Below are 25,243 nucleotides of genomic sequence, written 5' to 3' on the forward strand. Positions count from 1 at the left end.
GTACTCCGATTTAACGACTGACCGCCGGTCGGACAACCTTAAAAACCGATTCAAAGTCAGTTTATTTGGTGAACGCTTACTAGTTTGTATTTGTTGTCACGAGATGCGCTTCCTCGAAAAAGAGCCCAACAAGTAAACAGAAATCGAGGTGGTAGCTAGTGGCACAAGTGATGAGCGAGCACTACCTGTCCCTTAACGCCACATTTGCTTTCGTTTGTCCTGTAGAAACAAACTGAATTTTTTTTAGTGTAGAAAACCAAGAACACATCTGACCAAAGTAAAACGGAAGGTAAGTGATGAAGTTTGATTGGAGCTTTTGTTAGTTTCTGTAGATGGTCAATAGCAGATACCAGTAAGCTAACAAGTAGCTAGCTAACGTTAGCTAACGTCCAGGAAAGTGGGTTAGCTAGGCCAAGAAAAGTGTTGTGTTATGATCGTTTTTATTGTCTCGCAACAGAGAAACCCGTTAACTAAGTAACCCTAATTTATCACACACTCGCTCTCCTCAAACACATGCAGCGTTTAATTTGTAGCATTTTCCACGCCCACGCGGTAGCTAACTTTACAGTGTGTAAACATCCAAAGCTGCCGATTTATCGGTAAAACACTGGTACAGGGGTGCGAGGGTAGATGCCATCTATTATACGGGATTATATTGCTATATAGCATTTATTGTTAAAGTGATGTTGTTGATACAGCACATAACGTGTTTTTCTTTGTTTTAGCTCTATTACAAGTGATAAATCATAGATATAATTTTTAATTCTAAATAAAAAGATCCCTGCTTGTTTGTCTATCATATTGCCATAATTTAATCTACTCTAAACTATTTGTATAACTCAGTTAGATGATATTAAACTTTTTGGCATGGGTGTCAAAAACGAGTGAAGATCAGTCAAGGATTCTCCAGCAGTGCTGCAACAAACATTTCTTTTCATTATAGATATTCCGACAATTATATTACCAATTGTTTTGTCTAGAAAATGCCATCTCAAATTTTCTTGCAGCCCTAAAGAAATCATTGCCTAATGAGACAGAGCATCACCACTTTACTAGCATTAATGATATCTGTCAATCAGTTATCTTATTTAAATTCGCCCATGTTTGATTTCTTTTCTGAAAGTTGTTTGCCAGAGAATTACGAGAAAAGCGTCGTTGCTGTTTCTTTTGTTTAACATACACACTTCTCCTCAGATAAAATGGAGATGCTGTGTTTTCGTTTACCGGGTCATGGGGACTTGACCCTGAAACACATGAATTCACTGAGGTCCCGCCAGCATTTCTGTGATATCACCATTGTCGCCAGCAACAACCAGATATTCAGGGGACATAAGGTGGTGCTGGCTGCCTGCTCACCCTTTCTGAGAGACCAGTTTCTCCTCAACCCATCCTCCAAGCTTCAGGTAGGAAAAGGTTAACTCACACTTTCAGCAGGGTCATTGTATTTCTCTTTTATCTTCCCATGACAATTAAATGGTGCAGAGTTTGTGCTTTGCATTTTTGATCAGGTGTCAATGCTGTACAGCTCTTCGGTGGTATGTGATCTGCTTCAGTCCTGCTACACCGGGGTGCTGCAGTTTAACCCAGAGGAGATTGTCAACTACCTGACCACCGCCAGCTACCTGCAGATGGAGCACATTGTTGAGCGCTGCAGAGGTGCTCTGAAGAAGTATGTGCAGCTAAAGAACCCCAGTCCACCAAAGGTCAGTTATACAAAAATGACAATCAATTTTGAAACCCTGAGCATTTTTGTTTCACCTATATCCTATTTTCACCTAATTACTTTATTAGATATCTTGTACTTGTTTTCTTACGAATGTTTATACAGTAAACATTTTCAGCACTTTCATAACTTCTACCAATAGCCATCATATGTTTCAAGCAGCCTTGTCTACCTTCCCTGTTTCTTCATCTAGATGACAATGGAGGAGAGTCAGTCTCGTCCAGTGATAGTCAGCGGTAGCATTCATTCTGTTGCATCTCCTCCTGCTAGCCAGCCATCTCCCACAAATGCACACAGTCCTGTTGTACACTCAGTGGTGGAGAATAACGGTGATATGTCTGCTCAAGGAAGCAAGCAGCCCCAAGATGAGAGTACAGTTCTGAATGAGCCATGTATTAAGGTTTGTAAGTTGGGAAAACTGATTACATTTTCTAACCTAGATTCTAATACATCTATTGTGATACTTAGACATTGGTTCTTTTAATGGACATTACTTGATAAGCATGTTCTTTCACCATTCATGGTCACAGGAGTTGGGAACATAGTTCCTAGTTGTTCATTCATCAGGAATGGCAAAATTGCAAATATTTAATGGTTTCAATGCCTTAAGTGGTAGAATTTGCTTTTTTTAGTGTTGGATAATTTTATCCAACACTGCTTTTAGTTCAGGATACGTTAATGGACAGTCTTTTTTTTTTTTTTTTTTTTTTTTTTTTTTTTTTTTTTTTTTGTAATTTGCAGACTAAACGTAACTGATCTTACAGTCTCCAATTATGCTACAGGTTAATACATCCGATGAGGAGGAAGAGGCCAGACACGATTATGAAATGTTCAGCGCATGCTTCTCCGAGGAAGAGCAGATGAACAGAGAACGGGAGGAAGAGAGAGGAGCTCCCTCTCATGGACTTCAAGATGCTTTTTACCCAGAGACAGAAGGTGTTGTGATCGGAGGAGAAGGCAGTGAATATGACTTAAATCGAACAGAAGCAGATCTCAGTACAGGTGGACTTGCAGGGGAGGGGCTTCGCGCTATTAAACGCAGGCTGTCTGACCCTAAAGTTGGCCGAGGGAGGGGGAGAGGCAGAGGACGGGGTTTTAAAAGGAGAAAGTGGGTTTCATCTCAGGAGAAAAGACCCACAGGTATGGCTCACCACCAGGATTTGTGGTACTTGGCGAGTGCTGGATTGGGAGGGGGTATTGGGCAGGACTACAGTCACGAAGGGCTAAAGACAGGGAGTTACGTCTCAGTTGAACTCCCGCATTTGGACTTTGGCATGGGCAACTCTCAGGGAGACAAGGTCTCACCAATGGTTGTCAACAGTTTAAACCAGTATTCTCTAGAGGAGTCGAGTTGTGGTGCTGGTGAGGGTAGTTCACGTCTTACAACTGTTGGAGCAAATGAGGGAGGGGATGAGTCTGTTGCGGTTGTGGGATCTACCTCCAGCGCAGCTGGGCCTGTGATCTGTGAGCACTGTGGTATGACATTCCCCTCATCCCACTCTCTTGCCATCCACTCCCGCTCTACTCACCTGCTGTATGCCTGTCCCTGCTGTGGCAAACACTTCCACCACTCTGCCAACCTCACTAGACACATGGCTGTACATCGAGGGGCTGGTAAAACCCACCAGTGCCCCCTGTGCTATAAGACTTTCACCCAAAAATCCACATTGATAGACCACATGAACCTCCACAGTGGCGAGCGCCCACACCGCTGTGCCTACTGCCACGCCCGCTTCGCCCATAAGCCCGCCTTACGACGCCACCTGAAAGAGCAGCATGGAAAAACCACGGGACAAAATTCCCTCCATGAGCAGGAGGAGATCGAAAGAGCTGCTGGAAGAATACGAGAGGAAGAGCAAGAATGCCTGGTTACTGAACAAGTGGCTTAGGTCAGAGCACGATAGACTGTGAAGTCTCAAAACATGTGAAGCTCCTCGGATTCACCAGCTTACTGGAGTTATGTTGTAAGGAAAGAGCTGTCCAGTGGGCCGTGATCAGTTTGTGGTGGTCAGGATCGCAGTGCTGGAAACTGACGATTTGAAAATCTTTTAAAATAACAGCCCTTCCACGTGAAATGTATTTCAAATTTGCATAAAAGATACTGAGTGACTTTTCATAATGGGGGAAGCACAGGTGTTAATATTAACACAAAGGACGCTGCACAACACCAGGGCCCTTAATCCAAAGCAGTGAAAAGGAATAAAAACACCATTATTTTTATTATTTACAGGTTGCTTTTCCTGCTGTAACGGAATCGGCCAGTGTTGCCGGTTAGTTTTCTGTCGAGCTTAATCCTGACTTATTCCAACATTTTGTAAAGGGCAGTTATAGGCAGTACCCTGTCTGTAATAGGAAATATGTGGCTCTCCACTAATTTAAGAGCTGATTGATTTACATGTTGGATTAACAACCAAAAGGTTTAATGGAAACTTATATTGTTGAATTGGAGGTAATTAGATTGCATTAGTTGGCAATTGCACTGTGAAGATTGCTTCCATTAAAAAAAAAAAAAAAGTGTTTGTAGTTGATGGTGACTTTCATTAGTCTAAAGAAGCTTAACATAGCCAGGTAGTTCGCAAGCTGCAGACACAAATTGAAACATTAGTTTCTCAAAAAAAAGAAGTGACTCGAAAACAGGATGTAAGCAGGATGAAAAAACCTCTTAAAATAACACTGGTACAGATGTGATCAATAATGAAAACTTGTCTCATGTTTTGTTTCCCTGTGTGTATTTTGTCTACTGAATTTTATATATTTTGAATTCCTTTATGTAGCAAACTTACATGTAAAGGTTTTTATGTTTAATATTTTTGGATATTAAACAATACATAGAGATCGGCTTATTTTAATCGACCATCCTGTCAGTGTGTAGAAAATAATTAAATGTACATTTATTGCAGCCCGAGTACAATTCCAGGTCTTGCCATAGTTCATCTAGAACTACCCTAACGTGTGCTTTGAGACAGGTCTATTTATTTTTATGTCTTTCTTAAAATGGTTTAATTCAAAACGGTAATCTCCAATTTACATATATGTGTAAGGTTTCAGTACAACAGCCACAATTCAAAGAAGCCGATGACTCAATATAGTGTACATAAAGTAATTGTAATGTGTCTTTTCTGTTACAGTTGAAAAATATTTACATGTATCATATCCCTACATGGATGAATGCAAATTAAAGCCGCTACACTGCCACACTGTGTTCACTTCATCTTGTAGACTGTGATGGATTTTGCCTCATCTGCTCAGCAGAATAGTTCATATAATTGTTAATGGTACATGGGATATATCATAAATATTATTGAATACATCTGTGTAGATGTGAAGGCCTTTAATGTCTCAGGACGTACAGGATGTTTTTCTGTTTGTCTTCAGGTTGGGAGTTTAGCTGTAAGGAGTAAAATTCTCACTTCTGTCAAACACTGAATAATTTTTTTCTTTCCATCGCATTGAGTAATGTTGAACTTGTTGATGCTGTCACTGATTGTAGACTTGTCACCAGGTGTGAATAAGACTGTCTAACACTTACCTTGCCTAATAGAAAAAGCCCTGAAACGTACTGTGAGTTAATTGTAGCTTATTTACCGCACAAATTGTCATATAATCCTGTTCCAGTATAAAAACTGCCCAAGAGAGGAATATTCTAAGTGCAGCAACACAAGATATTATAGCATGGACTAATATTTACTTGTTTAAATCATGGCTTACTGCTTGTACATCTAAAACAAATATGCACATTTGTAGTAAAAACTTAAAATAAACTTTTACCCAACATAGTTATTACCATTCCGTACTGTATCTACACTGTTGATGGTTGTCATAGTATTAGCTGTATAGTAACGACTTGACTCGGTGTGAGAATTAAAATTACTGGTGTTTATTACAATGTATCATCTACTTTTCAATTTTTGATTTATGATTAGCGCAATAATTCCCACTTTGACTGTCACGTTGAGGCAAGATTTATGGAAAGCCCCCTCCTGGTAACATATGGATACTATTTCTTGAGCTCTACAAAACAGTAGTTTCATGAGCAAAGCTGCCACACACAGTATCATGTACTGCTCACGTGAACCACAGTGATCTATTATTCAAAACTGAAAACGTATTTCTTCTGAAACACAGACAGCTTAAACAGCGAGCTAAAAATATTGAAAGAAAAACATGAAGAGCTCAATGGCAAAATACAAAAATCTGATCTTTTTTTTCTTCCCCCCAGGCATCAGAAAAAGTCTTCACTGTAGACAACTTGATTTCTCTTGTCCCGGTAGGAGCCTTTTGTGCTGTTCTGCACAGCTGCAAAAGGAAGAGAGACAGCAGTGAGGGTTGACCCATGCTGTGTGGATACACAGATAATTGTCTAAACGAACACCAACAGTGCTTTACCAATTGAGGCCCAGACAGATTTGCCAGTGGCAGCATCCAGCATGGGCTGTTTTCTGGCAATGCTGACTTTGATGTGAATGTCTCCCACTGTACTCCCATTCAACTTTAAGACAAAGACAAAAGGGGTAAGTTAGATTGTCTGCTTCATGTTCAATTTACACAAGCAGGGCTTCCCCAAAACTACAGTGTTTTCTTTTAGTAAGTGAAAAGGTTCCAATATGTTCCAATCATTGATTCATCAGCCATGAGAAAACATGTCACAATTAGTATGATAGTAATACTCATTTGAAATACTGTACAGTGTGTCCTGTATCATATGTCTACTGATTTTCTACTTAGTTTGGTGCTTTGTTTTAGAAGATAGAATACTGTTGTTGTAGTATTGTGGTCAGATGTTTCCTATATTCAATAGTACCAACCTCAGCCACAGCCTGATCTGCAGATTCCATTTTCTCAAAAGTGATAAATGCACAACTAGAAAAAGGGAAACGAGAAACAAACAAAAAAAAATAATCAGAAACTGCATTCCAGAATGAAAAAGAAGCAGTGAACAGTAGCACATATATAGTTTGATCAGAACAGCAGACAACATCAACACGTTTGTGCACATAGCAATGTTTTACTGGTCCCATACTTTCGTGGGTTGTCCATGGACAGGTCGATGATGTTTCCATGTTGAGAGAAAGCAGAGCGTAAGCTGTCCTCGACAAGCCCAGAGCCATAAACATACACTGTATTCCCCTTTCTCACCCCTCTCCTCTCTGGGTACGAGTCTGATCCTGAGAATGCAAACATGGGAGACTGAGAAGCATAACTTTTGACAACCACCGACAAACTACATCCCCACTGTGACTTGGCATTAGAATGTATTCCTCTCAGCTGGTTGTATAATAATCTTTCTGTATAACAACAGAAACCCATGACTTACTTCTAAATGGTCCATCTCTGTCTCTGTCCCGGTCCCAGTCTCTGTCTCTGTCTCGCTCCCTGTCTCTGCTTCTGTCTCTGTCTCTTTCTCTGTCACGTTCCCGTTCTCTGTCTCTTTCTCTGTCTCTGCCTCTGTCTCTGTCTCTGTCTCTATCTCTATCTCTTTCCCGATCTCTTTCTCTTTCTCTGTCTCGATCTTTGTCTCGCTCCCTGTCAGTCTCTTGATCTCGATCTCTGTCTCTGTCCAATTCACGGCTGGATGACATTCCGCCTGTGTCATCGTCATCCCGGTATCGGTCACTTGAACTGACGAAGCTATGGAAACACACACAAGTACATTTTGTTACAACCTCAGATTCTAACTGTCACTGTGCTGACAACGTTAGTTTTTACTTATTCATGAAGGCCTTCAGACATTACCTCTCATAAAGAGATTTCCTGTGGGCTCTCTTCCCAGACTAGAAGAAGCAGAAATATGGTAACACTGAAAAATCCGTACCTTTTGTTTTCAGCTCAAGTGCAGTACAGAGTAATACAGCTTTATCCTCAACTTTTGTAGTCATTTTCTCAACCATGACAAATGGTACAAATGTGCTTAATTTAACATATGTATTTTTAACATTTACCACTGTGTGAATTGTGATTGTGACTGTGTCACAATCCAAATCAATTTGAGAAACTGATGGTACTGATGGTATTATTATAACATGACAAGATGTGTTTTATTAAATTTCATCTACAGTCTACCTCAGGTGGTTCTTCATCTGTAGAAACGCTCCTCTGGAATGGTAAGAATGCAGGAACTGGGCCTTTCTCAGGGTCCTGTGGCAGATAGAAAAATGCCAATTTTAAGAATTAACAAGCAAATCAAAGGCAAAGCAGAGGAAAATCAACCAAAAAAAAAAAAAAAAAAAAAAGATGTTCCACCTTGAGCTTGATTTCCAGCATTCGAGAGCGTTTAAAGCCTGAATTCTTGTTCTCAGATTTGATGGCGCTGATGGCACCCGACTTGATCAACATCTTTGCTTGCTCTGTCGCTGTTGCAGTGTCAATGACAGGCTGGTCCGAAAGAGCTTTGTTAAAGGAAAAGCGTGAAGTAAGTAAGCTCCATATTTAAATATATATAGCAAATTTGTACTATGTGCAGAGGTGGTATAAGTACACAAACTCAATCAAATAAAAGGGCCCGTATTGGCCAAAACTATATCCACTACAAGTAAAACTTCAAATCTTTCAAATTATCATACTAATACTTGGCAAATCATGTACAATTTTACTTAAAAGTAGAAATGCAAAATTACTCCACTTAAAAACAATTTATTTTAAGGAATGCTGATTGCTAATTGTGGCCAAAGATGTACAGTAATTATCAAAAAAAGGATGTCAACAAATCACTGTTAAAGGTAGAGCTGATTTTAAACACTTTATGTTCAAACAGGTTGTGAACCCGCAATGATACATCAGTTTTTTTTAGTTCATAATATCCGGTGGGTTTTATGTGTAATGTCTGCGATCAGTGTAGGCAGGCAAGTCATTAGTATCTCTCCATGTATGTGTTAGTATTAATAGTTCAGAGGGTTCATGATTTGCCTTCATTATTGTGTTCACATTTGTTTATAAAATTCTGGACAGGACACATTTTTACAAAATATTTGTGTCTCAACAGGTATCATGGCTGCATAAATGAATGAATTAAATCACTGATAGGAAGTCAAGAAGATTTACGTTAGACAGTGTTGTAAATAAAAACATTTACATTACATTTTTAACTGTCATCAACTGCACTTACTCCGTTTCAAGCCACTCTGGTTTGTCTGATTGGTTGAACTCTGCTTTTTCAATGCAAGCAGCGCCTTTTTCTAAAAAACAAAACAAAAACAATCATGACAAACAAATATTTTTCCACACTATAGGTAAGTGTGGTTACAAGAGTGTCACATTCCATAAAGGAAGAAGAATCTCACACCAATAAAACCATTGCTAAACATTAAGATTTCTTACATTTAATAGACGGAAAGGGACCTGGTGGCTCACATTGTACAGACTACGTTATTTAATATGTGACATGACAACACGTTACTAGTTACTTGCCTTTTTCTTTAGTTTAGCATATTTCTTTTGCAAGGCCTCCTCCTCCTCGGTCAGCGAGCTCGGGAACACCACCATAACGGAAAGTGCTACAATACAGACAACTGTATTAACAGTTTGTAACAAATGCCGGTTTATTACTATAAATGCACATGAAGCAACGCGTGTCTATTTTAAACCGATTCACTTAGCCTATGTAAGCTAACTCAGTCTGACTGCTTGGCTGCTAGAAACCAAAACCACTTCTTTCCTGTAAAGGAAATCTTTAGCTAATTAGAGCTGACAATAAGTAGAAAGTACGAAAGTCTCAAAAGCACTCTACAAAACAGTTATTAGTTATTATTTTTGTTTGATTCACTTACAAAGGCCAACCGATGGTACAATTAAAAACAGGGACGCGAAAATATGACGTTGCAACAGCTGGTGACGTTTTGCTTTTTTTTGCTAAAAAAAAACACAACAATAATAATTAAGCAAACATTTATACAAAACTAAATCAGATATTTATTTTGAATGTAACACCATTACATATTTTTAAAGTTTTCAAAATAGGTGACACGTCTACAGTTTGATGTTTTTCTGTTGACGCTAGCTCAGTTTGCTGGCTACCTACTTCCGCTTGAGAATTTTGGCAACTTCCGAGAGAGTAACAGGAACTTTTAGCTTTCATTTACGAGTGGGGGACATGGACAGAATAAGTAAGTTGCGCTTTTTAAATGTCAAGCCAGATCCTTAAATATAAATTAATTTCAACGGCATTTAATTTTGCTAACACGCCTAACCACTGTAGCCTGCGCTCTGATGATGTGGCTAACAGGGCAGCCAGTTTGCTGAAAATCACTGTCCATTCAGTGGCCTTTGTGGTTTATAGATTTATTATTTTGCTAATTAGCCAGTGACTTTAATTTCCCATTTCCTGAACGCATATAGAAAATTAAAGAGTTAAGTTAGCATTGGTGTCCAAGACCACATCTACCTGGCTGCACCCCGTTTGTGGCCGTGGGGTGGAGAGTTTACCATTTCAAATTCAGACAAAACTAATCTCCACCAGATGTGTTGTGCATTACGGACAAAAATGTTTCTGATCACGCACGCAAGTGTTTCTCTTTACCCCACGTTCTATGTTTAAAGCGTAGTTTTTTAAAAAGCTTTGCGCCAGACTGATGTTAGGGACCATCTCTAAAGTGCATGCAGAGTGGCCAACAGGGTTAAGAGGTTTTTCTCATTACCTTCTTGGCCCAGTAGGCCATGTTGTGTGCTATGTATCACAAATCTGAAGGTTGTGCATGTAGCAGGAGGAGGCCCTCGGACATAAAGTGTGAAAACAGTTGTGCATATTATGTCTGAATATCCAACGTTAAACTGACTACACCACAGTCTGTTTGTGTGGATGTGTGGACTAGCTTTGTTGTGTTTTTTATATTCACACTGTTTGTGTTGATTCTTTGCAGATGTGCCCCCTGTGGGCCCCATGGACCTGCCGCTGTCCCTGCTGGAGATGGGATGCTCAGGGAGGTTTGAGCTCATCACACACCCTATGCCCGGTCAGCCTTTACCTCCACAGAGCACGGTCAGTGTGGAGCATGATTAATTTACTCCAGTACAAGTACACTCTTAAGGTTCTTACCCGGGTATTTCAAATGTATGCTGCTTTTAACTCTAACTTTAGTGTTAAAAGCAGCATATTAACCTTATAGATTAAAATGTTCTTGTAGAAGCAGGCTTACTCATGTCCAGTGGTCAAATAATTATCCACTCCAGAAAACGTTTTTTTCTTTTTTCTTTTTAATAAAGACTTCAAACTTTTGGCTTTACTGTACTTCAAAAGCAGTGTGATGTTGGTGTCATCGATATGCTTATACATAAAGACACAGTCACTACAGAGAAAACTCAAGCAGAACAAAAAATCCAGAGAAAATTTCTGTGGGATCATACAGTTCTTTTAGAACATGTAGTTATATCATATAATACAGTGCTTTATGACCAGGGCTACAACTAAGGATTATTTCATTATCAATTCATTTTTCTATGAGTTTTTTAATTTACCAGTTTAAAAAGTTGCCTGATGGCATCATCAAATGATTTGTGTTGTCTGACCAGAAGTATAAATCTAAAGATATTCTGTTTAAAATATAAAATAGAGAAACTTACTTTTGCAAAGCTAAATGGATGATTTTTCTTAATGACTAACTGATTATAGAAATATTTTCCAGATATTTTTAAAATGTCCGTTTGCTAATCACTGCAGCTCTGACTCTGTCCAGCAAAGTGCCAAGTAGCTCAAATTGCTCCATGTTGACCAAAACTATTGAAATGATGGTTTTTATTTTAAAACTAAAATAAAATACTTTAAACATACACACTTATGGACCACAATGAAGCTATTAACATAATTGAATTTAATAAAATAAAACACCAATAAGAGATAATATAGTAGTAATAATAACAATAATAGGAATAAAGTATGAGAAATAATAATAATAATAAGATGTTGGAAAAAAATGTCTGCTAACATGAGTTTTAAGAAGTGATTTCAAAGATAAATGCTACATAACAAATCACATATTTGTTTTCCGCATACGTAACAATTTTGGATTTGATACTTGTCATCTATTTTTCCGTACTGTGTTTATTTGATGTTTTTACATTTTTTACATTGTGTCTTTTAGTTAAATATCTGAATGAGTCAATGTGTGTTTACTAGTTCCTAAATATCTGAGGTTGTCTCTGCTCCACAGCTTCCTCATGGTCTTCCCCCCACCAGCCTAAACCTGGAGACAGAAGTGGAGAAACAGTTTTTACAGGACCCTGCCTGGCTCCCTATACATGACATAGACTTTGCCTTCCAGAAGTTCCTCAAGTTTGTATTTCTATAAGCAATCTTGGTATCATGTTTAACACTTTATCACTGTATAAATACGCGATGGTGTCTCGAAAATACATATCGATATGTGTTTAAAAGTGTGTGCAATTTGCTTATCCTGTGCAATGTAGTCTGCATAGACTGCAATTGATTGCAATTTAAACAACATTTACAATTGTCTCATGATATATTGTTGTTTCCACCAGGGTGAGTCAGAGAGAGTGTAATGCAGACACTCTGCTGAACTGCACTTCCTCTCCACTCCACTCTGGTCTCTCTGTTGTCAGGGATCCAACCACAGGGATGCTGCTGGATTTTACAGAGGTAACTCACAAACACACCGGCTTCTTCTTCACAGTAGACTGCTATTATTTACTGTAATGTTTTGTAAAGCTTAGTGTAATTTATAGCAGACACTTTTAATTGATTTTAGAATATTACCAACCAGTTTTTATCAGTGAAAAAAGTTTTTCACCTTTAAATATGGAAATGTAATATTAAAACATTGTTGGTTTTTGATTTCCTCTCAGATCAAAAAAGATATTTCAACCTGTAAACTGGCACTGATATTTTAAAGATCAAATGACACATTGTTTAAGGAAAGAGAATACATATTTTTATACAAAAACCAAGAGCCTGTTGTGTTAATTCAGCTATATTTGTCTCTGTTCACTATTTAATTCATCACTAGGTTTTGCTGGAGAACACTGGCCTCTCAGCAAAAAATTCACTGTCATTTCAACGTCAACCTGGACCTCCTTCAGAGAGCCTTCGAGGAAGCAACACTAACTACCCTTTCCTACCAGGTTAAATACGTTCATTCAAAGCCTTTTCGTTTCAATTATGTATTTTACATAATATATTTATGTAAAATTTAACATAATGTGTTGGAATAAATTTTTGATCTTCACAGGAGGAATGGAGGAGCTGACACTGGACCTAATTGAGAAGAAATCTGAGTTGGAGAAGGATATAGACTTTGAGAATGGTGATTGTTTTTTTGTTTTTTTTTAATTTTAAGTGTGACCAAAAATTAATATTTAGATTTCTTTGGTTGTTTCAGTTCTTATAGTTTATATTTCCACTCACAGATTTACTCCAAGTCCCACCTGGACTTAAAGCAGGCATGGACTTCACTGACAAAGGTTAGAGATTGTACGATCATATGCAAAAAAAATTAAATAAATAAATTACAGGAATGAATATATATATTTTTTTATTTGTATCTTGAAGATGCTAAAACAGCAAAGCCAGAGGTCAACTTAATGTCCCTCCTGTCCACATTCGATGACATTTTTGACTTGAAACCTGAGGCAGAGGAGAAGGAGGAGGGCAAAGGAGGTGAAGAAGCTCCCAAACTACCCAGAACAAACAGCCTCGAAGACCTGGGCATCAAGGTATTTCATTCATAATCAACACGCTACGTCTAATTAGTTTTTATTAGATTTTTAAAAATGTAAATCATAAATCATATTTCCATGGTACCACTGTAGAAATGTAGTAACTTACAAGGTTTCATACTTCTATATCAGTTTTGACAGGAGATCTTTATTGATGGTTGATTACGTAAGAAGTAGTAATTTGGGAATTTTATAATTTGTCACTGTTGAACACATTTAGTATCGATGCAATGAAAAAGAATCCATCATTATAATGATATTCTGATTATAAATGCAGCAAACAAATTATACCATGAGCAAAACACTTAAAATGTTCTTGTTTACAGCATATTGCAGGTACCATTGTTAATTGGAAATTCTTCTTTTTTATTATCACATTTAAAAAAAACATATTGCTGGATATATTTAAATAAAGAGAATCAAATACAAGTGTAAAATAAAGCAAAGTGTCATGTTTGGCCTTATGCCGCCTATTTTTAACCAGATGTTATTTCCCTTATGAAAGCTTTCAGTATGAATAATAAGCCCACTGGATACTTGAATGTGTAATGTAAATTGAATCTCATCATGTGCACTAAAGTCTTTTTCTCTTCATCTGTCTTCAGGATGCTGTGCCCTCCTCCACTCCTCCAGAGAAAGCAAAAGATGAGAAACCGAAGGCAAAGGAGAATCTAGACGAGAAAAAGAAATGGGCCATCCCTGTTAACATAACTTCGCCCTGTGATGATTTCTATAAACGTATCCCCAACCCCGCTTTCAAAGTGGGTATTTCAGTATTCATCTAGTTCTTCTAAAATGTGACGTACTCCCACTATTTTAATACTGTTTATCTCCAAGCTTCTCTCCCTTGATGTTACTGTGTTTTGTGTATATATATATATATTGAACCGTTATGCGAAAATCCATTTGGCTGAGCATCCGGTGTAAACTGATCTGTTTCTCCTCCCTCCTCTTCTCCAGTGGCCATTTGAGTTGGATGTATTTCAGAAGCAGGCCGTGCTGAGGCTGGAGGCTCATGACTCGGTGTTTGTAGCCGCGCATACATCAGCTGGCAAAACCGTGGTGGCCGAGTATGCCATCGCTCTCTCGCAGAAACACATGACAAGGTTCGTGTCTGTTGGTGCAGATTCATTTCATCTGCTCTCGCTATGGGTGTAGGTGTGCAGCCAGCTCAACACAGTTTTATTAAACGTAGATAATGATAGCAGTTGGCTTATGGCAATGCCAAATACAATGATGATTTAACAAAAACAAAAAAAACAAGATACTGTAAATAACTTAGACCAACAAAGAGTAAATACAAGAAAACTGCATTTACTTTACTGTAATTGACTGAAACAGAAAATGTAATTATAAGAGATATCATTATGTTATGGTGACAAACATAATTTATAAGGATAAGGATTACTAGGGTTTGTTTTTCAAATTATATTTTGAATCTTGTTCTACTTGTGTCTTCGGGTAGGACCATTTACACATCCCCTATAAAAGCTCTGTCTAATCAGAAGTTCCGAGACTTTAAAAACACCTTTGGAGACGTCGGACTCTTGACGGGCGACGTCCAGCTCAGTCCTGAATCCTCTTGTCTCATCATGACCACTGAGATCCTCAGGTGCTAAGGCTGTTTATTGTAAATAATATAGTCATATTTTTTGCCAATGTCGTGTTTCTAGATTCCATTTTTCTTGCTCTAATCTCTCAGGTCTATGCTTTACAATGGCTCAGAGGTAATCAGAGACTTGGAGTGGGTGATATTTGATGAGGTTCACTACATCAATGATTCTGAGGTCAGGAATAGTCCCGGCTTATTCATCCTCCAAATATCTTCTCTATTGTAACAATCGAGAATAACTGCTCTCCTCCACTCTTTGTTGTCCTCAGAGAGGCGTTGTGTGGGAGGAGGTTTTGATTATGCTTCCCGATCACGTCAGTATCGTTCTGCTAAGCGCCACAGTACCAAATGCTCTGGAGTTTAGCGAGTGGATTGGGTAAGTGCACCACACTGGCATCAGTTGATACACTGAATATTAAAGTGCTATTTGATGAGCAGCGATAAAGCTTGCGGTCTGTATTTTTAGCTTTGATGTCTATTGTGCTCTGTTTAGTACTTGTGCCTCAGTGTTCTCTGAACTTTTCTCTTTTTCCCTTCACAAACCTTTTGTCTGCAGTCGTATAAAAAAGAAGCATATATACGTGATCAGCACTTTGAAGAGACCTGTGCCTTTAGAGCATTATCTGTACACTGGCAACAGCACCAAGACTCAGAAAGAGATGTTCCTGCTGGTGGATGCTGCAGGCAACTTCCTCACTAAAGGGTACAACTTCAGCTTCGGTTGTTGTTTGAGTGAAAGAGAAAGATATTGGAGCTATCAGTTGTAAAGTGAGTTTGTTTGCTTTGTGGCTCAGATACTATGCAGCTGTTGAAGCCAAGAAGGAGCGAACCAGCAAACATGCCCAGTCGTTCGGCACGAAAAACACTTCTCAAAACACTACAGCTAGTCAGGTAGTAGCCTTTCTTCACTGTCTCCTCACAGTTTTTTTTTTCTCATCACTGTTTGGCCTCACTCACAGTTTGTCCTCTCATCCATTTATTTGTTTCCCTCCAGGATAGAGCAGTGTGGCTCACCCTCCTGCACTTCCTGTTCCAACGGCAGCAGACCCCCGTGGTTGCATTCACCTTCTCTCGGACACGTTGTGACGAGAACGCCCGCTCACTGGAATCCATGGACATGACCACCTCTGTAGAGAAAGCAGAAATCCACTCTTTCTTTCAGAAGAGCCTGAGTCGCCTCCGAGGAGGAGACCGACAGCTGCCTCAGGTAAAAAAAAAAACTGCTGGCTCAACTCTTGGTGAGCATCCGAATGTCATGATTTATTTATGAATATTGAATTATATTTTGGACGCAGAGCGAGAGTGTCCCACGTCTGAAAACTGCCAAGACTTGTCTTGATGCACCTTAATCCTAATATCCTAACCCTTCGCAAGTGTTAATTCAAAGTACCAGAGCAGTTGTTGGAGGAGGTGTGCCTGTAGGATTAACATTAATTAATTTAGAGTAGCTGATGCCTGAACATCGTTCACAGAGTGCTACCTAATAACAACGCAGATAGTCACTGAGTAACCAGGTTACAGTGGGATTTCTCAAATTAGCGGATTTCTTAAAAACCTGATTTCCACAGGCAGATATCTCCTAGAGAAAAACTATTGCCATGTACACACATAACCAAGTGCAGAGAGCGCATGTGCAGGTAAAAATGTTTGCAGACACGGTGAGTAGCAGAGTTTTTAAACCATTGTCTGACCGAAGCGTAAGTAAAACACACAAATTTGCCTGAAGAAGTCTAAAATAAGAAACTTTCCATTGTGCTTTAAAAATGGTGTAATTTTATAAAACGTCAGGGAGCTGCATCTTGTCACTGTATAGCTAAAATCTGTGAGCCGTGTCGTCCAATTAGAGTGATCAGCTGCATGAATACTTACTTCAGAATACTACTCTCTGGTTAGTTGGGTGCATGTAAACTCGTAGCCTAATTACGAGACAAACCTGTTTTCTGTGCCAAGAGGTGCATGTTAACACAATCAATAATCACTTAGGCTGACAGATAGATTTCTTGATGGATTCAGTATATGGTATACCCAACATAAATAGTAAGCATCGGTTGTTTTATTTCTACACCAAAGTCATCTAGTTGTAAGGATTTTCTTTTTCTTTTTAATGTTGAAATAAAAAGCTAAAAATCATCTGAGCTTGAGGGAGCCATTTACAGTACTGTATTTGTATAAACCATGTAAGGCCTCATTAACAAAGCATTCTTCCGTGTGCACTCTGACTTTAACTCAACTGCCGGCACTTATCAGAAATATGTGTTTCCTTATATCAAACACTTGCTCACCTCTGTCTTTATTGTGTTTTGGATTGGAAGCAGCTTTGCCTAGTAAAAATTAAGAGAAATGGTGTAGCGAGGATTGACAATTGATACGGATTGAATTGATTATGTCTTCGGTTGGACAGATGAATAGAATTGTTGATTAATTTCGTTCCTGTTTTATGTTACAATGTTCAGATTCAGCTTATGAGGGGCCTGTTGAAGAGGGGAATAGCGGTCCATCATAGTGGGATCCTGCCAATACTGAAGGAGGTTATTGAGATGCTTTTCTCACGAGGGCTTGTAAAGGTGAGTCAGACAGAACACAGCGACAGAAGCTAAAAAGCTTTAGTGCACATTAATCTATCTGCCACGCTGCCACAGTCTGCAAATACATGTTGGCCCAGGGGTAATTAAACTGTCGGCATCAGGTGCTGTTTGCCACTGAGACATTTGCGATGGGAGTGAACATGCCTGCCAGGACTGTGGTGTTCGACAGCATCAGGAAACACGACGGGACCGGCTTTAGAAATCTGCTGCCAGGTTTGGTGCTCTCTGTCTCCCCTTTCATCGTAACTAACATTTATTTATGCTCCTTCATCTCTGAGAATGATAGCTGATGAAAACAATGTTTTAATGTTTTATGGTTTTTGTCATTTTACATTTCAGGCGAATACATTCAGATGGCAGGCAGAGCGGGCAGGAGAGGGCTGGACCCCACAGGCACAGTCATCATTCTGTGTAAATCTGGTGTTCACGACATGGCCGATCTGCATGTGATGATGCTGGTGAGGCCCTTCCTGTTTTAACCACAGAGCAAAGTTTTAGTAGAATCAACTTGCGACATAGATTTATAAATCATTTAGTTTCATTTTGAATCTCCTGGTCACAATTTCTACATATATACACAGCTTATAGCAGAGCTTTTGTTTATTGGTTTCAAGCAATGTGTTACGCACTGGATTATTTCTTTAAACATTTAATTACAGCTGAGTGGGCTGTTTTAACTTGGTCTCCTTGTGTGAGAGGAGTGTTTGGATTTTTGGTTTCTCTTCGCCTTCTTCTCAGAGTTCAGTTTTAAACTCTCTGCTATGTTGCAATGTTTTCTTTACTTATTTACAGCATAGATTTATTATACAGCATTTTCTTAATACAGTTGCGCAACAGACACTGTTACAAAGATATCACGGAACAATGGATTGTTCTGTGATTGCAAAGCTGAAAATAACCCCAAAACAAATAAAAGTATTTATGTTTTAGTATGTTTGCTAAAAATTACGCCACCTACATAATGTATACATTTTTTATGCATATGGAAATATGTTGTTGTTATAAAGTAGGAACCAGCAGGACTGGGGAAGTCAGACAGTAATGAGATAAACTAATGTAGTTTTTTGAAAATGACAAAATATAATTTTTTGCCAGCCTCATGTTTTAGGCTCAGAGTTGTAGGACTGAAGCTGCTCAACTATTAATGAAATGTATGTATCTGTTCTGCTTCATTTAGGATTACTTTTGCTAATTTTTTCTTGATATGGACCTTTCTATACATTTAATAATAACAAACCAATGACTTGAGAATAGAAGAACCAGACAAAGTTGGAAAAATGGCTTCAGCACAAGGGCTTGGAAGGACGGTTTCTGTGAATGTGATTTCATACAATACAATACATTTTCATGACTACATATTTGAATATCTCACCACTTAGTTTTGTACTGACTTTTATCAACACCATTCCCTCTGCATGGTCCAGGGTAAACCCACTCTCCTCCAGTCCCAGTTCAGACTGACCTACACTATGATCCTCAACCTGCTGCGAGTCGAAGCCCTCCGTGTGACCGACATGATGAGGAGGAGCTTCTCGGAAAACCACAGAGACACTCAGGTAATGTACACCAGCAGAAAATAACTTTGAATTTCAATTACACACTTAATTAGTAACGTTTGATCAATCAATAAGCAAAAGTTGATGTAAACCACACGGAACTTTACAGATTTTCTTTTACATCTTCATTCTGTTGTTACTGTCCTCCCTCTTGCACTTGCACAGCTGACAAGTGTGTTGTTAAATGTTCCCATTTTTGCTCCTCTGCATTTCTTCTTCCTGCTTCAGTCCCAGGAGAAGAGGATTAGCCAGCTGAAGAAGATGTTGTCCTCTCTGCCTCCTCTGGACACAGAGGGCCAGCTCTCTGACCTGATGGCTTACTACCACACAGTGACTGAGCTACGAACCACTATTGAAGCCCTGCAGGTACACAGACACAGATAACCAAGATCAGGCTCTCGATTAAATCTGCTGCTTCTTTATCTTCTGCATTTCCTCTCTGCTGTGTCTGGGTTCAGCGGGCTACTCTGGAATCTGTTAATGGGCTGAAAGCGCTGTCTGTGGGTCGAGTTGTGGTGGTCAACAACAGACAGCATCTCAACGCCCTGGGTGTCATCCTACAGGTAGGTGCATAATATGCTAATCGAGACATGAATGCTCTTTAAAAAAAAAACCTACACTGTACATTGCAGTTTTAAATAATCCTGTAAAATCTTGTAAGCATGTGTCACAAGGCAACTTGCTGTGCTGAATACATAATTTATTTACTTTAACGGGAACATTGCTCATTAATATACTGTTACTTCAGCAGAAGCATGGAAATTAATGTAAATCTCTCTGTAATTGAAAGGCTCCTGGCTAAGATGGCTGCATACAACATTATAAACAAAACAATGCATAATCAGAAAATCCCTAAAATGAGCTTTTATTTTAGGGATTTCAGTTCCTGTAGAATCCTGAAGCTTTTGGCTTTGAGACAACAACATTAATAAGGGAACCGCTGTTTTGCCCCCTGATGTCATTCATGTGTGAACATTGTAGTCCCCTCCTCCCCACATCTGTTTCCTGACAGTCCCATTTTGTCTTCATGCCAGGTGTCCAATGACTCTGTAAATCGCACCTTCACAGCTCTCATCATTTGCGAGAAAGGCAACGAGGAAGTAGAAGGAAAAGACGATGACAGCATCCCTTTCTCTCACCTCTACAACACAGCTCTCTTCATACCCGAAGGTTGGTTTATAGAGAAGCAGGTGCAGGTGTCTCATACACACACACACACACACACACACACACACAGTTTTCCTCTCATAGCACTTTACAGTCAGAGCAACAGTAGAATGAGTGTAATGTTATCCTTTTTCCAGGTCCTTGCAGCCATACAGTGCAAAAATTGAAGCTTCAGGACATTTCAGCCATCACAGCGAAAACCCTCAAAGTGATTCCAGAGAGGATCATCGATAACTATAACAAGAGGCAACAGCCGAGATTCAAGTGTGTGTCTGTTTTCTAAACTTAAATATAACATTGCCTTTTATTGAACAATATATACTGTATACTGTGTATCTCCCAAATACCAGATGTAACTTTTGCACATCTGCACATTTAAAGGAGCCCTGTGCAATATTTGACCAATAGTTGTGCTATGGAACAATGTTTCACATGTGATTCCCTGTTTTTTGGGGGTTTTTTTGCATAATGAGTGCATATGAAGACATGCAGGCACATGATTCACATGCAACAAGTAGTAATCTGAAAGGGCTGTGGCTCAAGGGGTAGAGCAGATCGTTCACTTACCACAGGGTCAGCGGTTCAGTCCATGGCCCACCCCGGCTCCTGGCTTGGACAAGACACTCAAGACTCTAGATAGGATCACCTTGCATGGCTGGGTTTGACATTTGACCACACTATGTATGTGTGCGTGTGTGTGTGTATGGTTGAATTAAGGGCCAATTGTGAAGCACATTGTCCAGTAAAGACAAAAGTGCTAAATGTACGTGCAGTCCGTTTCTCTTTTTGATACCCTCTGGTATTTTTGGTATTTTTTCCTTTTTATGCTATAAAATTGTGTATATTTCTCAGTTTTATAGTCAGTCATTAAAATTAATATTGATTTTACAGATGGTTTTGGGCAGCTGCCTCCTTATAAACTATTCATGTCTTGGTGTCAGACTTCTCGGCACACTCAGGAGCTTTTCCCGCTCTCTCTCCTGTCTTTCTCGCTATCGTCATAAACTCCATTTTGTCCGCAGACACGATCCTCCCGGCCAAGCCATCTCCACGTCGACACAGGAGCTCCTTCGCTTGGCCGAGGCCAACCCCAATGGCATAGCAACGCTCGACCCCGTTAACGACCTCCAGCTGAAGGGCGTTGATGTGGTAGAGGGCTCAATGAGGCTCCGCAAGCTGCAGGAGACCCTCAGTGGTTTTAACTGCATCCATTCACCCACTTTTGCAGAGCAGGTATATATATTTGAGGTTTTTTTTTATCACTTAGAGGAAAGGGCTCTTTAAGTTGTTTGAGGAAGTAATTTATATTTTATGGTGCACCATGGAAATGAATGAATGATGAGGCAAGTGTTACATTTCACTGTTTGTTAATGAAAGACATCAAATTTCTTTGTGCAGTGATTGCAAATTTTTGCAGCTTATTAACATCATACCCTTACGTAAGAAACTTACTCTGCCATTGGCCCTTTTTGGTGCCTCCTTTCGTTTCTCTTTCTTCAGCCCAGTATCAGTTTCCTTTTATCCGTCCATCATTTCTCCTCTGGTTTAGCAATAATATCAAGCTCCAAAGCGAAATGTGTGCATTTGCATTTTGTGTATCCCATCTTCCCGGCAGCTTTGTTAAGGAGATAAGATGGAAGAAGCGGAGCCAAATGTTCCTATAATTACCAATATAGGCTCATAGCGGCAAGTCATCACTGTCTCACAATCACATCATGTCATTTGAGCCACACAAACATACTCTCGCACACTCATAAGCTCTCTCATTACTTTGCAACATGACAAACTCCTGTTCGAAGTGCTTTTGTCTTCTCTCATCGCTGTAGATTCACTTGTGTATTCATGCAGTATTGTGGATATTGGAAAAAGATTGTTAATGCTTTATGGTGCTGTTAGTTTACATTAATTAACCACAGTAGGTTTTATGTAATATTCATCAAGAGGACAATAGGCAAAATTTTTCTCTGTGCTACACTGCAGTGTTGTTTCTTGCATGGAAATCAGGTCAAGCGCAGTAGTACTGCCTATGTTACTCTGTTAGTTGCTAAACAACAACTGTGTGTATGTGTGTGTTTCAGTTTGCTCGGGTGAAGGAGAGGATGGATGTCCAGGAGGAGCTGGACCTGCTGCTCTTCCTGGCGTCAGACCAGTCTCTGTCTCTTCTGCCTGAATACCACCAGAGGATCAAGGTTTGGACCATTACAGTTACTTCAGTCCTGAAGAGTGAGATTTACTTCTACGCTGAAGATCTCACTTAGCTTTTCTAAACCATATTGCGATGTTTATGAGTATACCAGCCAGTTAGAACTGGCTCAGAACATTTGTTACATTTTGCCTGATCCTTTCCTGCCATTACAGAAACATGCTGCAAAAATTTTGAGAAAAAATAAAAATTTCTCCAAATTAGTTAAATTAACAATGAACATAAGTAGCACGTTTCTGTCTAAAAAGCTGGAACTAATGACTAATAAATTACATTTTTGCTTCACAGAATGTTAATTTAAAATGTTGAACAGTCAAATAATCAACTATGCAATTATCAGTTAACTAATTAAATGTTAGTTGCTGGAGATTAAAGATTCAATTCATAAAATATAGAGAAATTGTGTGTTAGATCATCAGTGTCAGTAAAAATGTGTAATATTGACTCCAAAAGCCAAAGCTAATCTTCTTCTTACTCTGGCTTACTCAACAACATGTCCAGCTTCAAGCCTACTTCTGGATCTGTTTGCTAAGAATCATTTAACCAATCAGGTCACAAATAGAGCCGTAAAAGTCAGCATGAGTGATTTTTAGTAAACAGATATGATTTATATGAGGGTAATTCAGCTCGCAACTATTTCAAAGTCTTCTTCCTCTAAACTGCACTTTCGAGGGGAATTGGTTTAGTGTTTTACCAGAGTGCCCCCCAGTGAAAGCTCAGCTCATATTTTCTAGGTTCTTCAGTCCCTCCAGTACATTGACAGCAGTGGGGCAGTGCAGCTGAAAGGACGCGTAGCGTGTCAGATCAGCAGCCACGAGCTGCTGCTGACCGAGCTGCTGTTCGAGAACGTCCTCAGCCCGCTGGCGCCTGAGGAGAGCGCCGCCCTGCTGTCCTGTTTGGTCTTTACGCAGAACACACAGGTGGAGCCTCACATCACCAACACTCTGCAAGAGGTGAGAGGAAATTTAGCATGCGTGTATCTCATAAAGAAATATGTAATAATCTGTGTGCGTGTGTGTTAGTATGTGTGCGCTGACATACTGTACACACGAGGGTGAATCATACACACTGTCCCACACTGTTACACTGAGCAAATCTGATGCACAACATCTTCCCCCTGCAGTGGAGAACAACAAGGGCACTTGACTCAGTTGGCGTGTGGTCTGTCGCTGTCAAATATGCCGTTGCTGCATCAGCGTTGCCCCTGATACATGAAAGTGCTTTATGAAAATGTAAATTAGTGATGACCGAAAGTTCTCTATCCTAAGGTTTGCCATTGTATGAGAGCAGACATGTCACACCACAGTTTGTGAAACAAATTTCCTGAATGTAAATGGCGAGGCCACCCACTACGAGAAGAGAGTGCTGCATTTAAGGACTAGTTATAACACTAAAATGTGTGTGTCTCAGGCCTGACTTACTCTTACTCCCATCTGTTCCCCCCATTCCTCTCTCTGTTTCAGACAATCAGTCGGGTGCTGTCAGTGGCCCAGCGTATCGGAGAGCTGCAGAGGGATTGTGGGATACCACAGACAGCTGAGGAGTTTGTAGGCCAGTTCAAGTTTGGACTGACAGAGGTGGTGTACTGCTGGGCCAGAGGCATGGTAAGGGTTAATGCATTATTGAACTTGAGTTTTACCTCCTATTATTACGCAATGTATGTGTATTTGAGCATCTTAACTACACGAGAGAAGTTGCGTTAAGAGGCATAAAAAAAGCTATTAGAGCTCAGGAAGTGAAAAGGCAAACGTTTACTTTCTACATATTACAGCACCCTGTGTGTAAGCAGAAGGTTTGTGATCAAATCACGTCAAATCAAATTAAGCTTATAAAAAAATGCTCATCAACGCTTCCCATTGTCCAGATATTTAAACGTTCATTTAGCAAAAAACAGATCAATGAATCGATTAGGTTCATTGACATTATAGAAGGTGCAACCACAGATTCATTTAATAATGTAAAAATAGTTTCATGTTTGGCACACTTTGGTAGCTGACTGATTGAAGACCTGATGTGACCTTTGTTGACTTGCATACCCCCCCCCCACACACACACACAATATTAGAACATTTTTACTTTCAATAGATGCCCTTCCTCTCAGAAGTGGCCGACTAAACTTGCAGTTCGGACCTCTGATCTCACCTTCTCTGCTCTGTCTCGCTCACGTTCACCAGCCTTTCGCAGAGATCGCCCTGCTCACAGACGTCCAGGAGGGCACGGTGGTCCGCTGCATACAGCGGCTAGACGAGGTGCTGAAGGAGGTGCGACAGGCCGCTCGCATCGTGGGAGACTCCGTCCTGGGGAGCAAGATGGAGAAGGCCTCCCTGGCCATCCGGAGAGACATCGTCTTCACCGCCTCGCTCTACACCCACTGAGAAGATGAAGAGAGGGAGGATGAGGATGAGAGGCTGCCAAGATGCCTGTAGCCAAATGTTTCTTTGTGTGAAAGGTGTGAGAAAGATAGAGATGCATGGGGGAGGTAGAGAGGTGATGTTTACATGAACATTTCTGACCATAAACGATTTTAACCACCAGACCAAAGTAGGGACTGTGGGAATTAGCGTGAAATGTGGAATGTAATTTATTGTACAGTAATAAAATCTGTGCTCAAAAGAAGAAGAAAAAAGAACAAGCTGTCATGTTTTGTTTTGTTTTCAGATGTCTGCATAAATTCCATGGTTGCATGCATCAGCACCAGTCTGTTCTCCTGAATTTCTGACCCTCCCTGTAGGA

General features: G+C 39.7%; 3 protein-coding genes across 4 annotated transcripts; 2 read left to right on the forward strand and 1 right to left on the reverse strand.

The window, feature by feature from the left end:
• The first annotated feature begins 19 nt into the window (after window positions 1-19).
• On the forward strand, window positions 20-4,264 carry LOC137123268 (zinc finger and BTB domain-containing protein 12-like). 2 transcript variants are annotated; one of them, XM_067496738.1, is made up of 5 exons: window positions 20-289; window positions 1,195-1,403; window positions 1,509-1,703; window positions 1,917-2,123; window positions 2,488-4,264. In XM_067496738.1, the coding sequence occupies exons 2-5, from the start codon at window positions 1,200-1,202 to the stop codon at window positions 3,610-3,612; spliced, it is 1,731 nt and encodes a 576-aa protein (XP_067352839.1). In that variant the 5' UTR covers window positions 20-289; window positions 1,195-1,199; the 3' UTR covers window positions 3,613-4,264. The 2 variants fall into 2 exon arrangements, with proteins under 2 accessions (XP_067352839.1, XP_067352848.1); XM_067496747.1 differs by having other exon boundaries at window positions 24-289; window positions 2,506-4,264.
• A 1,314-nt stretch (window positions 4,265-5,578) lies between these two features.
• On the reverse strand, window positions 5,579-9,608 carry nelfe (negative elongation factor complex member E). The gene is made up of 11 exons (XM_067496776.1): window positions 9,487-9,608; window positions 9,128-9,213; window positions 8,826-8,895; window positions 7,964-8,109; window positions 7,784-7,858; window positions 7,457-7,494; window positions 7,038-7,351; window positions 6,744-6,888; window positions 6,529-6,583; window positions 6,110-6,212; window positions 5,579-6,019 (listed from the first exon to the last, which is right to left on the reverse strand). Exons 2-11 carry the CDS (start codon window positions 9,200-9,202, stop codon window positions 5,946-5,948), a joined length of 1,095 nt encoding a protein of 364 aa, XP_067352877.1. The 5' UTR covers window positions 9,203-9,213; window positions 9,487-9,608; the 3' UTR covers window positions 5,579-5,945.
• Window positions 9,609-9,709: 101 nt separating this feature from the next.
• Window positions 9,710-25,207, forward strand: skic2 (SKI2 subunit of superkiller complex). Its single transcript, XM_067496685.1, has 29 exons — window positions 9,710-9,822; window positions 10,576-10,694; window positions 11,863-11,984; window positions 12,194-12,311; window positions 12,679-12,793; window positions 12,901-12,975; window positions 13,079-13,132; window positions 13,221-13,384; window positions 13,993-14,148; window positions 14,348-14,493; window positions 14,853-14,999; window positions 15,090-15,174; window positions 15,269-15,375; window positions 15,556-15,702; window positions 15,794-15,890; window positions 15,994-16,206; window positions 17,453-17,563; window positions 17,686-17,797; window positions 17,924-18,042; window positions 19,009-19,140; window positions 19,369-19,506; window positions 19,599-19,703; window positions 20,175-20,310; window positions 20,445-20,571; window positions 21,330-21,540; window positions 22,386-22,496; window positions 23,245-23,463; window positions 23,974-24,114; window positions 24,685-25,207. Exons 1-29 carry the CDS (start codon window positions 9,810-9,812, stop codon window positions 24,883-24,885), a joined length of 3,741 nt encoding a protein of 1,246 aa, XP_067352786.1. The 5' UTR covers window positions 9,710-9,809; the 3' UTR covers window positions 24,886-25,207.
• Window positions 25,208-25,243: the final 36 nt, after the last annotated feature.

This window comes from Channa argus, chromosome 1 (assembly GCF_033026475.1).
Source record: "Channa argus isolate prfri chromosome 1, Channa argus male v1.0, whole genome shotgun sequence".
In the NCBI taxonomy this organism is placed as follows: domain Eukaryota; kingdom Metazoa; phylum Chordata; class Actinopteri; order Anabantiformes; family Channidae; genus Channa; species Channa argus.

What these genes read in the sequence shown, in the direction of transcription:
- LOC137123268 (XM_067496738.1), top strand. Translation starts at nt 1,200, where the DNA reads ATGGAGATGCTGTGTTTTCGTTTACCGGGTCATGGGGACTTGACCCTG. An exon ending in ACCCATCCTCCAAGCTTCAG is followed by an intron (nt 1,404 to 1,508) that starts GTAGGAAAAGGT and finishes ATTTTTGATCAG; the next exon opens with GTGTCAATGCTGTACAGCTC. An exon ending in TGAATGAGCCATGTATTAAG is followed by an intron (nt 2,124 to 2,487) that starts GTTTGTAAGTTG and finishes CTGATCTTACAG; the next exon opens with TCTCCAATTATGCTACAGGT.
- nelfe (XM_067496776.1), bottom strand. Translation starts at nt 9,202, where the DNA reads ATGGTGGTGTTCCCGAGCTCGCTGACCGAGGAGGAGGAGGCCTTGCAA. An exon ending in ATGCTAAACTAAAGAAAAAG is followed by an intron (nt 8,896 to 9,127) that starts GCAAGTAACTAG and finishes TTTGTTTTTTAG; the next exon opens with AAAAAGGCGCTGCTTGCATT. An exon ending in CAGATGAAGAACCACCTGAG is followed by an intron (nt 7,495 to 7,783) that starts GTAGACTGTAGA and finishes TGCTTCTTCTAG; the next exon opens with TCTGGGAAGAGAGCCCACAG.
- skic2 (XM_067496685.1), top strand. An exon ending in GAGACCGACAGCTGCCTCAG is followed by an intron (nt 16,207 to 17,452) that starts GTAAAAAAAAAA and finishes TACAATGTTCAG; the next exon opens with ATTCAGCTTATGAGGGGCCT. An exon ending in AAAACCACAGAGACACTCAG is followed by an intron (nt 19,141 to 19,368) that starts GTAATGTACACC and finishes TTCCTGCTTCAG; the next exon opens with TCCCAGGAGAAGAGGATTAG.